The sequence below is a fragment of the Colossoma macropomum genome, unplaced genomic scaffold, assembly GCF_904425465.1.
Source record: "Colossoma macropomum unplaced genomic scaffold, Colossoma_macropomum, whole genome shotgun sequence".
In the NCBI taxonomy this organism is placed as follows: domain Eukaryota; kingdom Metazoa; phylum Chordata; class Actinopteri; order Characiformes; family Serrasalmidae; genus Colossoma; species Colossoma macropomum.
The window spans coordinates 3,122,774-3,135,742 of NW_023494794.1; the positions used below are offsets into that span (position 1 = coordinate 3,122,774).

General features: G+C 40.1%; 1 protein-coding gene across 3 annotated transcripts in view; it reads left to right on the forward strand.

Annotated features, from left to right (window-relative positions):
• The window catches only part of abr (ABR activator of RhoGEF and GTPase), a 199,826-nt gene that overhangs the window by 58,209 nt on the left and 128,648 nt on the right, over positions 1-12,969 (forward strand). For 2 of the 3 annotated variants that reach the window (XM_036579907.1, XM_036579908.1), the window contains exon 2: positions 10,467-10,642. In XM_036579907.1, coding sequence (XP_036435800.1) covers positions 10,467-10,642 — 176 coding nt within the window. Of the gene's footprint in view, positions 1-5,310; positions 5,441-10,466; positions 10,643-12,969 lie in introns of those variants that run through there. The other variant, XM_036579909.1, reaches the window with a different exon arrangement.

Below are 12,969 nucleotides of genomic sequence, written 5' to 3' on the forward strand. Positions count from 1 at the left end.
CACTTGGGAGTAAAAAACATCGTGGGAGTGTGTTTTGGTGCAGGTTATGGGGGGGCTATAAAGCAAAGTACCTGCTTGCTTGCATTTTACTTTTATGTTTTGATGAAAGGTGACTAGTTCAAACACTGTCTAAACACAGCCATTGCAGATATTAAGTTATAATTTTTTGCTTTAAAATAGTTCTGCAGACATTTAGCCTGCTTCTTTTCTTCTGAAAAAGTGTCCCGTTGACACAGATTGTGGAACTTGTGTTTACGACACTTCTACAACAGTAGGGCAAAAAATAAATAAAAGATCAGATTTTAATCTGGCTTCATAAAGCGGACACCTGATCCATTCAAATATACCTGGATCAACTCCTCATCATTTGGGTTGGATCAGGACAGCCCTGAAGTAGTATAGTCTAGTATAATACTTAACCTAGCTTGCTGCTTGCTCTGTTAGTGTTAGGCTTCTGTTGTCATATGATCTACTTTGCTTTATGTTGTGCTGCAAGCAGTTCTCTGATTTTAAGCTAGATTTGTTGCGAAACTGGTTCAACTTCATTCTTTTTTTTTTGTCCTATTGGATATCACGTCTGTGCCATCTCACTAACGTCAGAACTCCCTCTCCCAGACCTCTTCCAAACCTCTGGCCCCTTTCAGCTTTTTAGCAATTAACCCGCCAGATTACATTAAACAACATTTCCCTGCCTTAATGGCTGTCGTAATTGTCCGACCCATTGAATCAGGTTGTGTGTGTGTGTGCGTGTGTGTGTGTGTGTGTGTGTGTGTGTGTGTGTTTTTATTTCAGTGGGATGGCAGCCAAAAAATTGAGACTCCCCAGACACACTGGCAGATGACACCATTTCTTGCACTTGAGTAGCTGAGGCTGACAAATGCAGGACTATAGTTCACATCTTAAAGAAATACCTTGGTAAAAATCATAAAACTATAACAAAAAAGAAAAAGAGTATATAATTTAGGCTTTGAGAAAGCTGCTTCTACTAATTTTAGATATACAGTGTATCAGTATCAGTAATCACATAAGTAAGCCACTAAGATTACTTAATAACTTATTCTGATTTTAGGCAAGTGTGTGATTTAGGCATGCAGTTTGCGCAATGGTTTTATTATTTATTAGCTACATTAGCCTCATTGCTCCAATGCAAATCTAAAGAAGCAAACATGTTTGGCTGATCAACTACATCTGGGGTAAGGGGAAGCCTGTTTAAATTAGAAATTTGGTCTAACCTTTAAGATGGGCAGCCAGCTTTTTAAAGAGTAGAGTAATTGCTGTATGTAGGAGGCTGTGCAATCAGTTTCTGCTTGCTTAAAAGAAATAAGCTATATTTAGCATCTGACGGCAATTCAGTGTGTTTTATCTTGGTAGAAGAACTATTTTGATAGACTGCAGTTTTGCATCAAAACTAAGGCATCACTATGCCTCAGACTCTCCTGCAAAGCAGTAAGGGTAATGTCAGTGTAAGGAGTGTGTTAGCAAGCGTGTTCACCTCTGGTCCACCTCCAGCCATCTCTTTCTGAACGTGTTCAGCGTTTAGCTCAGAAATAACGGCTCCTGATCTTTCTCATTCTCATTCGGCCACTGATTGCATAAAAGGGTTGTCATGGCAGCCCTGTGCCTTGCCATGGCAACCAGTCGTTGACTGACAGTGACAGGTCTAAACGGTGGCTGGCTGTTGGTCAGGACTCACAAGGCTCTGGGAGCCTGGCTGACAGTGTGTGTGTGTGTGTGTGTGTGTGTGTGTGTGTGTGTGTGTGTGTGATGGGAACTGACAGGACCCTAGCATGGTGTACTTAAACACTGCAGTGGCATCGTCAGCACACGACCCATAATCCTTTGGGCTGACGTTACACAATCTACCTCAACACGATGTGTCACGACTCATCAGTGTGAAGAATGGGAGGATGCTGGAGACGATTCTCCACTATTTGTCTCTGTGTGTTTCAGATTATCTCACATGGGCTGAAAGATTGGGCTTGGTGGCTAAGTTAGCATTGAGTAATTAGTATGCTGGCTTTGGGTGGTGCTGGATTCTACTCAGTACTGCATCTTAAGGCTGACAGATCAAGATTGAGACTTTTGATTTTGTTTGTTTACAGTGCTCTTATTGCAGTGTAAGGAAAAAATGTAAGCACAGTTAATGCACTGCTGAATGAAGAGTAAGTGCATTGTTTGCAATATGGTAATAATGCTTATTATAGCATGTAATACTTGTTGTTCGACAAAAAAGGAAGAAGTCTTTCTGCTATATCATTATCGGGTTTTAACACTCCCAGTTTGTCTGGCCACTAAGAGAAGGAAGCACATACTTGTAAACAGAGAACATGTTGCTCTACCGACTTTACATGTGCACACACAATTTTTACAATGGCTTTTCAGCCGCATGCGCACATATGCAAATGGCATGCTTTTATTGTGTCTCCATGAATGATTGATTCCGTCGCTGTCTGCTCACTCATTGATTCCTGGTTGTTTTGAAAGGGGCAGAAACCTTTCTGTGTGTATGAGGAAACAGAATGGAGTCGTTCTGTCATAGCCACAACAGCTTTAAACTCTGTGTTTAACCGCTGAACAGCAGCTGCCACAATGTGGATGTGGATGGCCCTTTATAATAAGCCATCAATAAGATCTGAAGCAATAAAAATTGATGTTTTGTTGATTGCTTGTTTTAGAAACAATTTATTGCAAATTTGTACTGAAAATTGTAACTATTCACCTTTTCTCTTGAAATTGAATTAGCTTGTCTGTCAGTCAGTTTCCGTATGTGTAAATGGGGATTTTGCTCATCCAAAGCTCTTTTCAGCATCCCCACCAAGGGAGTGAAATTTCTAATCGAAATTGAAAATCAATTGAAATGTAGTATTTCATTTTGACCTTAAAGGAGAAAGACCGTGATTCTGGCGATTTTGGCTTTTCTCCTTTCATTAAAAACAAAAAAAAAACTGTGCTTGCCGTGTCAAAATGAAAGCAGCAACAAATGAATCAACACTTTGCTGACTTTTTGTGGTACACATACGGTCAGCTGTTGTCTACAGTGTATGTGTGAGAGTATCCTGTAAGTGTGTTTGACTACTCTAGAATATTGGATAGATTGTCTACAAAATTCAAAATTGAACTCAATCATGACATTTAAATTGAAGGACAGTATGAGTTGAATGTTGTATCATTACACCTCATGTCCCCCCTGTTTTACAGAGTTACAGCTTGGGCAGATTCTTTTCCTCACATTAGCTGCAAAATCTGTAAACATTGTTTGTGAGCTGTTTAGTAAACTCAGCAAATGCAAATCCACATAACTACTAGTTTTGAGAGTGGATTGATCTCAGAATGAATATAAGTAGCTGAAGAAGGGTGTGTGTGTGTGTGTGTGTGTGTGTGTTTGTGTGTGTGTTTGTGTGCGCCTGCCTGCCTGCCTGCACGTATGTGCCTTTCCTCTTATCTCACCATCTTTGGACAACTTGTCTGTGGCCGTCACCATGGCAATGTCACCGTAGTCCACTCTCTTCTTTAGCCTCGTTTTGTTAGAGCAGACTGCATTCATACTTCATCACCACACACATGGCAGCCCGTTGACCTTTCAGAGCTGCAGTTGGTCACATTACTGTTGAATGGGAGCTGAACAGACATCAGCAGCTGTGCCTCTCTGACCGAGCGCGTCTCTTAATGATTTGTACACAGGTATGAGGACGTTCGTATGCTTAGGATATAGGTTAGAGCTGGGTAATTCCTGATACGTGACCTCACGGTGTGTGATCTGACCAAACGTTCTGTTTATTTTTAGTATACTTACAATTATGTGTTTAGCAGGGTTTTGCTTTTGTTTAGTTCTTTGGTCTTTTGAAGTATATGGACTAAACCCATATTCATTACAGAAGCATGTCGCTCAGAGATTTCTCCTGATTTTCTGAATCTTTTAATAACCTTATGGACTGTAGATGGTGAAATTCCTAAATTGTGCATTGAGAAATGTTGTTCTTGAATGGTTGGACTGTTTGCTAACTCAGTTTCTCACAAAGTGGTGAGCTTTGACCCATCTTTGTTTATAATTGACTGAGGCTTTCATGAATGCTCCTTTCAGACCCAGTCATGTTAGCATCACTTGTTACCTATTCACCTGTTTACCTGTGGAAAGTTCCAAAACTGGTGTTTTTGATCATTCCACAAACTTTCCCCCCTCCCAACCTGTTTAGAATGTGTTGCAGGTGATATATTTGGAATGAGCATATATTCACAAAAATAAGTTGACAAGGTAAAATATTAAATATCTCTGTGCTTTTTTCAGTCACAAATTTCTAAAAAGACTAATCACTGCTTTCTGTTTTTATTTGCAGTTATCTGCTGTCCCAGCTTTTTTTGAAATTGGGTTTGTAGTGTATAGCCTTCCCAGAAGCATAGAGGCTCTTATTAGAGATGTGCATTCTGACTAATCTGGGTGTCTGTTAGAGAGAATGAGCAGATATTCGGTTACCTCTGGAGAACAAAAGATATTTGTGACTAATGTCAAGGTACCATAACCTTGCTACAGGCTAAATGTAGTTCTTATTCATAATACGAACATGGTAAACTAGTGCGTAACCTAAATCATTAAAAACAAGTTTTAAACAGTTAACAAAATGTAGCATCATTGCCCAAAGAAAAACAAGTATCTCCAAAATAGTAACTTCACAGGACAGGGCAAAAACATTTACTTTCAATGTAAGTACATGAAAAGAGAATTTATTCTAAGCAATTTTGGAGCATTACTATTGGTCGAATCATCATGAAGTTTCCACACAATGTAAGGAGGCTGCCGGGCTCAAATGATGCAGAAAAGTAAAAATCGCAAAATGGAGAGATGACTTTTTCATCGGACAGCAACAATATAGTTAATTTTTGAGGTGGTAGTAAGTGGCTAGGCGTCTGTCATTGGGAGTTCGCTGATCGCCATTGATCTCTGGTGATGCCACAGCCATCCATGGCTGTATCAAATATTGAAATTAATATACACTGTTATACACACAGTGTTATATTTTAATTGGATAGATTTCTATATCATTGCTTTAAAGCACAACTGTAATATGCATAACATTTTGTTTGGCTGTTGGAGTCGAAATGACTTTGTAATGTGATCTGCAGTGATAACTGATCTAATGGAAGGCATCATGAAAGCCGCTCTATGTTTCCACAGAATATACTACCCTGCTTCCCTATGCCACTCTACCTCTTGCTCAATTTGAATAGTATTTACCTACATTTGAATGAACACCTTTCAAGAGTTTGCACTTGCTACATCCCTCTGTGTGTGTGTGTGTGTGTGTGTGTGTGTGTGTGTGAGAGAATCGGTGTGCCTGATGTTCCTGAGAACTTCCTCAACCTGTGGGGAAGCTCTGTCTCAGCAGACATATGGCTTTCTTTTTCGAGGCTGTGTGCGTCCTCCGCTCCCTAATCTCTCCACCTGGTAAGGTGTGTGCGTGTGTGTGTGTGTAAGAGTGAGTGTTGGGCGCTGAGGAAGGAAACTATGGGGTGAAATTCTTTGATGTATAACTCATAATTCATAACTGTGTAATGCTGTTAAATATTCATCTTCTCTGCTTGTCCTGGTCTCTCTCAGTGGACATGTTCTTCAAACCAAATGAAAATATTTGCTGTAACTCAGTTAATATAGCCACTTTTCTGGCTTGAAAATGTCCCCCACGTTATGAAAGTATGTGTGATTGTGTCACTGGCTGTGTGGGCCATATTGAACCAGCTGCAATTCCTGCAAAAAAAAAAGCACCACAGTTGGTGAAACAAATTAAATGATGCTTAAGGAGCATTTTGTTTTCACTGAAGCTGGATAGCTTCCTGACTGCTACACACCCTTTCAGAAGGATGGAAGGATGGACACAAACACGTGTGAATATTCTTCTAATACAAGAGTGGAGCTTCATTTTCTCTTCTTTCTCAAAGATGAAAGCTTTAAGTACCGTTTATCTGATGGTGTCAGTTTTGGTGGTCTGTCGGTTGTTAGGAGTCTCATTTTCTCTGTATCTTTTAATCATTTTAAATGTTTTGGAAACTCCTGTTTTTTCGCTTGTTTTTCTTTGACTTTATCCTTTCGTATGCTGGTGGTTTATCTTGCATCCAACCTCACTGTACAGCAGTGTACAGTTTTTATTCTTTACTCCACTGTAGCTGCTGTAGTTGTCTGAATATTAAGGCTTATTGATGGAAGCGAGCTGTTGTTTCTTGAGTGTTTTGTGCCGTGATTGATTTCTGCGTGTGCATAATAAGCAGTTGTCTCCTAGAAGAAGATGGACATGAACACATAACTCTCTCTCTCACGCACACACACAGACACAGATTCACTCACGAGCTCACGTTGCCCATTTCTCTTCCTCTTTCTGTTTCTGAACAATAGCTCTGTGTTTTAAAACAGTCTTGCTGTGGATCTGCTAGCATTATAAGTTTGCTTTAATCTCTTATACATCACTGTCCTATGTGTATATAGACACTTCTCAGTCTGCATGACTTTTTTGTTTGTTCCTCTCGTATTTGCACTCACGTTTACTTTCGTCTTTATGCTCACACATACTACCAGTGTTGTCCTAACCCTATCTGTTTCTGAACAATCACATTTGTTTTGCGATTAGTTGAGGTAGTTTACTCAAGGATTCTACACTGTGTTCAGACATTGTCCAAAGCTTGTGCGAAATCTTGAGGTATATCATATCAGCTGGTGTTTATAGAGTATGCACTCCAGATTCTGAGGGAGTACACTGATTGGTTTGTTGTCGTATTTGCATAAAATGTCCTGGGATTGGATTCACTTGACATTTCCCGAGGAAAAAAAAACAATAATACAATAAAAATGTCATTAAATGCAGTTCTCAAAAAAAAACTTCGCAGACATTAAGTTATTTTTGGAGCTGGGTGCCTTTCTTCAATATTAGGAGTATCAAAAAATTATATATAAAAAAAAAAAATTTCATTTAATACCAAATTTCAGTACCTCAGCAGTCAGCCTTATTAGCTTCCGTGAACGAATTGGCCTTATTATTCCAAAATGTAGACTGCTGATTGGTTGTCTAAGTTACATTTAGTAAACCTATTGATATTGTCAACGCTTCTGGACTAGCCTGTTGTGGTCAATAAATGTACCAAGGTCCAGCACCTCATACTGATTTAAGCCACACCTACTTTTGATTTGTAATTAAAGTTAAGTTCAGAGCATCAGCATTAGTGTTAATATGGAAAATCTTTAAATTATCTTTCAGTGTAAGATGAGAGGAAAATATTTTAATAAAAACAATAGCAGAAATACTAAAGAAATTAAGAATCATATGAAACTGTGAAGAATCATAGTTTATCTTTTAACCTTTTGCAGCTGACAGAATAACAGGAGATCTACAGTTACCAGCATGGCACAAGCTTTTAAAGCGCTGTTTGAAAGAGAATAGCAGCAGGCCATAGGTCAGTCAGTCATTGGCCATGGGCTGTGTGGTAACTATAGCTTAAACTTTGTGGGCCATTTGGGAGGCCAGTGTGAAAGAGCTGCAGGCAGATGGAGAGAAGGGGTGAAAGCCCAGTGGCCTACATTCAACCCATTTCCTGCACATCAGTTAAAAAGAACAATCATCCTTTCTACCACTGTCATACAGTATTAATGAGGCTATCGTAGTGTAGGACTACATAGACACCCACACATGCGTTATTACACAATGTACTGGACTGATAGAGCGTCTGTTACACAAGCTTGTGCTGTTCGGTTTTAATAGCTTCATGTCACGTCTCTTCCCCGGCCTTTACTAGCAAATGTACCTCATGTACCCCATATAATGGTGAAAAATGGCCCCTACGTTTTGCAAAATTCACTGCTGAAATGACAGCTTATGAATCTCGCCTGCCACAAGAGAGTGGCAAATCTTTACTGTTTCAATAAGCTGCGACATAAAGAGCCCAAATGATACATTAACCTGATATGAGAGGCATCCATCATGAGTGAAGACCATATGAAGAGTGTCTTTCAGCAGGGGACTCATTTGATTCGGAGTCATTCATTCACTCCTTCGACATGTGTGCCTTTGGCATGTTTTGTCTTGCTTGACATGCAGTGTATGTGTACTTGGGTGTGTATATGTTAGGGCCCAAACAGTGCATTTTTGGCAGATTCAAATGGCCAGTATGTAAATTCCCATGGATTTGTTGGCAATGGAGGATAGGGCAGGTTAATTGGGTTGCTAAAGGTGTCCCAATGTCATTATGTGTGCAATTTTATCACACGGTTTTTTAGTTAGTTATAGTTGTAGTCATTTTTAACACCTGACAGTTATATCAGCAAATAAATCACTGTTTAACTCTAATTGTTGGTATTGAATTCTTGACCATAATAAATTACATCATCCAATATTATTGTTATTGCTATTTTTAAACATCTTAAAATTGCTAGCAGTGACATTTTTCCACATTACCTAGTATGCCTGTGCTTTTTTGCAGGTCTACAGCAGCACATATGCCATGATGGCTTTGTCATCACTGAGTTTCATTGGTTGTCACTGGTTGTCACAGTAACTAGCCTCGACGACGCCTCAGGGTCCGCTAGTCAGGCAGGGCTTTTGTTGGTGTGCCGGTCTGTGGCCACGTGGGAATGTGTGCGCAAACTGATTGAGGCACACACACACATTTTTGCTTTTAATTAAGAAACCTCTCCGCTGAATACTGTGTCTTTGAAAGCAGCCCTTGTTGTCGTTAGTTGTTTTTATCTGAATGGTTCTTTTGCCCCCAGTATATTTATATAAATAGCCTGCAGATTAGCTCAATTACTGCATCTAAATGTACAACTGTATTTGGAATAGCATTATCCTATAAAATGATAGTCTGTTTGCCTGTTCTGTTGCAGTAAAGTGTCTTTTCTTTGCTAAATCAATACAGTGTTCACCATGCTGTGAACTCCACCAGCTGTGAGCTGCCAGTGTTTATAGTCTGTTATTCTGCCTGAGCGCTACCCACTCCTTTCCCAGGAGAGCTCTGCTCAAAAGAGCCTGCCAAAGGTGTATATCTGGGGGTTCATGGACATCTAGAGTTGTGGTAAACTGAGATATTGATGTCCCTCTCACAAGCTCATTCAGATTATTTGACAGAGTGGAGGGATGCTGGTATCTCAGCAAGCCCTCATGCCTGACAACCTTCTGGCTCTTCTTTTAGCTGCTGATATGGCTAGGCTTGGCTGAGCATCTGCACTTTAATAAATATGACGATCATGTATCTTGAAAATTTTTTTTAGTATATATTTTTTGAGATATCGCTCAACCCTGCTGCCGTTCTACCAGTGCTGTGGACCAAACCTGCTTGATTGCTTTGTACGCATTGACATGTGCAGCTCCTTCTTGTGGGATAATTACCAGCTTCCTATAACAGGAGTGAAGAACTATGATCCTGGAGGGCTGGTATCCTGCACGTTTTGGTGATTTTCCTGCTCTAAACACACCTACTAAGCCTGGCAGTTAGGTGCCGAATTGAGTCAGGTATGTAAGTAGGAAAATGACCAAACTGTGCTGGACTTCTAACCACATCTGATGCTCCATCTTGCCATAACCTCCCCTGGACATTCCAGTGTTTTTCCTCATGCTCTTAGGGAGTTTTTTTTTCCTGACACTGTCTCCCTCAGTTCACTCATTCAGTGTCTGGACATGCATTTCTGGTTTTTGAACCAGTGCACCTTGGGGTGAACATGTAGCCTGTGGAAAAACATTTTGCTGAGATGAAATAAGTGAGTGACTCGATGACAGTCAGTGATTATTCTGCATTTGTTCAAATCCTGAATGCTTGGAATCTGGCCCCTGGAGAGCTCATTACTTTAACATGGTTGTGGCAAGGCTGTGAAATATGATGTCGTTAGTGTGATGAAATTGGTTATCATCTTGAATATCTCGTTGAATCTTATAAAATAATGGTGTGGCTTAAATGCAGTCTGCTGTGTGCCTGTGATACATCCAGTAGCCCAAAATGTGTAATTTTGTATGCTAGGTTTTTACCATGCTAAATATTGTAGAGATCCTATGGGCTTACGTAGATCTTTCATACCGCGTGTCATAAATATTGCTGTATAGATTGTGGGCCATGAAATATTCGGCTATTCAGTAGAAGTGTTAAGCTATAAATGGAATTGTTACTGAATTTACGTTCTGTCCTATGAGTGACCACCAGAGCTTCAGTTTATGTGCTTTAGTGCAGGCCTGTATAGCATTTGTTCAGAGTCATAGTGCAGCCCTCTCACTCTACTGTTTTTGGCCAGTTTAAATTAGGGGTGGGCAATGTGATATCATTATGTATCATTTTCATTGTGTCATTATCCTGAGTATATCATGGTTATTGCTAGTGTATCTGTAGAACAACTACATGTATCATAAACAAGACAGATTTGGACAAATTTATGTATTTTCCCTTTTGCCCACCCTAAGTTTGAATGGTTAAACATCTCTTTCTCTTTCTTTGCTGACCTGCAGACTTTAACTACAACACGGATGGTTATGAGGGGGACGGTGCGGAGGACAGGAAGTCTCAGGATGGCTCAGAGACGATGCCCTTCATTGATGAGTCACCCACTATGTCCCCACAGCTGTGTGTTCGGCCTGACGGTGAAGCTGTTTCTCCTACACCACCTGAGGGCCTGCTGCCTGGGGTAAGAGTGAGCGGCCGTCTAAATATGACATTTCCATGCATCCTACAGTCCATGCTTTGGACGTGAAAAGGGAAGTATTTTATGCTCAAAGCAACGTTTTTTTGCAGAAAATAAATGAATAATAAAGGCCATAGAGCGGTCAGTCCTGCTTATGATGAGCAAGACTTTTGTGTTTGTATTCTTTTCCAGTGTTGTATAATAGCATTTTATCTAAACTCTTACATAAGAAGCGGCAGTGAATATTTTTGTTATGAGCAGAGGTGAAGTAAGATGGCAGATGGGCCGCTTTTGAGGGTATTTGAGCGTGGCGATTGGATTGGAGTTTTTTGGAGAAAGCAAAATTGGATGTGGGATTTAGTGCCTAAAAACAGTTTATATGAGAGAGAGAGGGAGAGCAGTTAGATTTTTTTCCCACTGACTTTTAATGTAAATGTCAAGCAGGAACCATTCACTATCTGTCTGTTTGTCTATCTGTATCTCTCTCTTTTTTCTTCCCCCATCACTTTTGCTCTTACTCTCTTTCTTTCTCCTTTCCCTCAATTTTTTTTTTTTTTTGCTTTCTCACCTCTCTTTTTCTCCACTTGCTCTCTGTCTTTCTCCTCTCTCTCTCTCTCTCTCTCTCTCTCTCTCTCTCTCTCTCCACTGACCCGTCCCTGACCTTGTCCATCTTGTCCATAATACCCTGTTCTTCTTCCAGAGGGCAGTCAGGGCCAGTGCTAGTTTCACGTTTGAGCTGTGTGATGAGTGACGCCTGCTCCTCTAGTTTCATACAGACTATATTCATCTCCCTGTTTTCGCACTGACAGTGATTTTAGCACCCCAGCCTGTCCTTCACACCTATGATGAGACTGGAAACATTTCAGTTAAAAGGTCAAGGATCATTCCCAGTAAAGGTTACAACTGAATGACTGTTTCAGAGCTTGTCTTTCGTCATAAGTAGACTCCATTTGTGCAATATAGGAATTTACCACGGTAGAATTACATCATCACCTACCTGCCTTGACTCTCTGTTAAGTCCTATTTATTCCCACTACTGTTTGTACAATACCCATTATGGAATGTATGTCATAATCTAACGAGGACGTTTACTTTGCTAGGTTTCATATTCGTGATGATTAGTATTTCTGGTAAAAGTTGATCCAAAGGTGGGCAAGGCCCAAGTTTAGACGCACAAATGCATTCATCTCCATCTAGTGGTGAACATTTGGAAGTGCATATTTAGGCAGTTTTCGAATGAGTATATATTTTTTTTTCTCCGATTTAAGGCTTTCTCTGCTACACCCAGTTCCACTTATCAGTTAACTAACATGAGCTGAATCAAGTGTGTGTGCGCACAGATCGACAAGATAAATTTTATTTTCAATATTATATGTTAATATGCAACAGGCATGCCAAGGTAAACAAGTTGTTTCAAATGAAATCAAATTACAGAAGACTGGAATAAGAGGCATGCGGCATATAGTAAGCGTTGGTGTATAGTGAGTCCATAAAGCTGAATCCAGTAAACTAAAATAATAAAAGCAGAAATCTACCGAAATATTGCCACACTGTGCCCTCTTTGGGAAAGCCTAGTTGGTCAATAAAATTGACTGAGTTAAATGGTGATTATTGAGCATGGTGGCAACCGGTTAAGGAATTCCCATCAAGCTCCCTCAGTGCTAAAAAAGAGGAATTAGCGTTGAGCACCGCATTGCTGCTGTCAGTTTTGTTTACATTGTTTCTCCTGTACTCAGTCTGAACACTTCAGTACATTTCGGGGAAGCACCAAAGGAACCGGACGTCGGCCAAACAACAGTTTACAGTGTAGTTACGTAGGGCAGGATATTCCCAAATGTTGTGCTCCTGCAGAGGGGTGTGTGTGTCTGTGTGAGTGTGTGAACAGGAAAGGGAAGGTCTGTAGCAGTCCGGTCAACATAAACAGCATGCTCATTTAAAGGGCTTACATCATGGAAAAACAAATTTTCCTCGCTTTCTTAAATAAATGTTTGATGTAGTACACTCTCAGAAAAAAAGGTATGAACCTATCACTGGGGCAGTACCCCTCTTGTCACTGGGGTGGTACCCTCACAAGTACATCTGAGTTCCTTTAGTCAGGGAACATAATTGTACCATAATCCTTTCAAAAATGGCATTGAAAGTTGTATTGACTCCACACACCCTGTCTTGTCTCTAGGCTTTTTATTTTATTGTTCTATTTTAAAACTTTAAGTTATAAGGTAAAAATATGTATTTTTCACCTGGGAAAAACTGCACAACTGGACCTTAAAACCACCGTTGTACCTTTGAGAGTACATTTACATTGTTTGTACCTTGATGAACTTTGATGT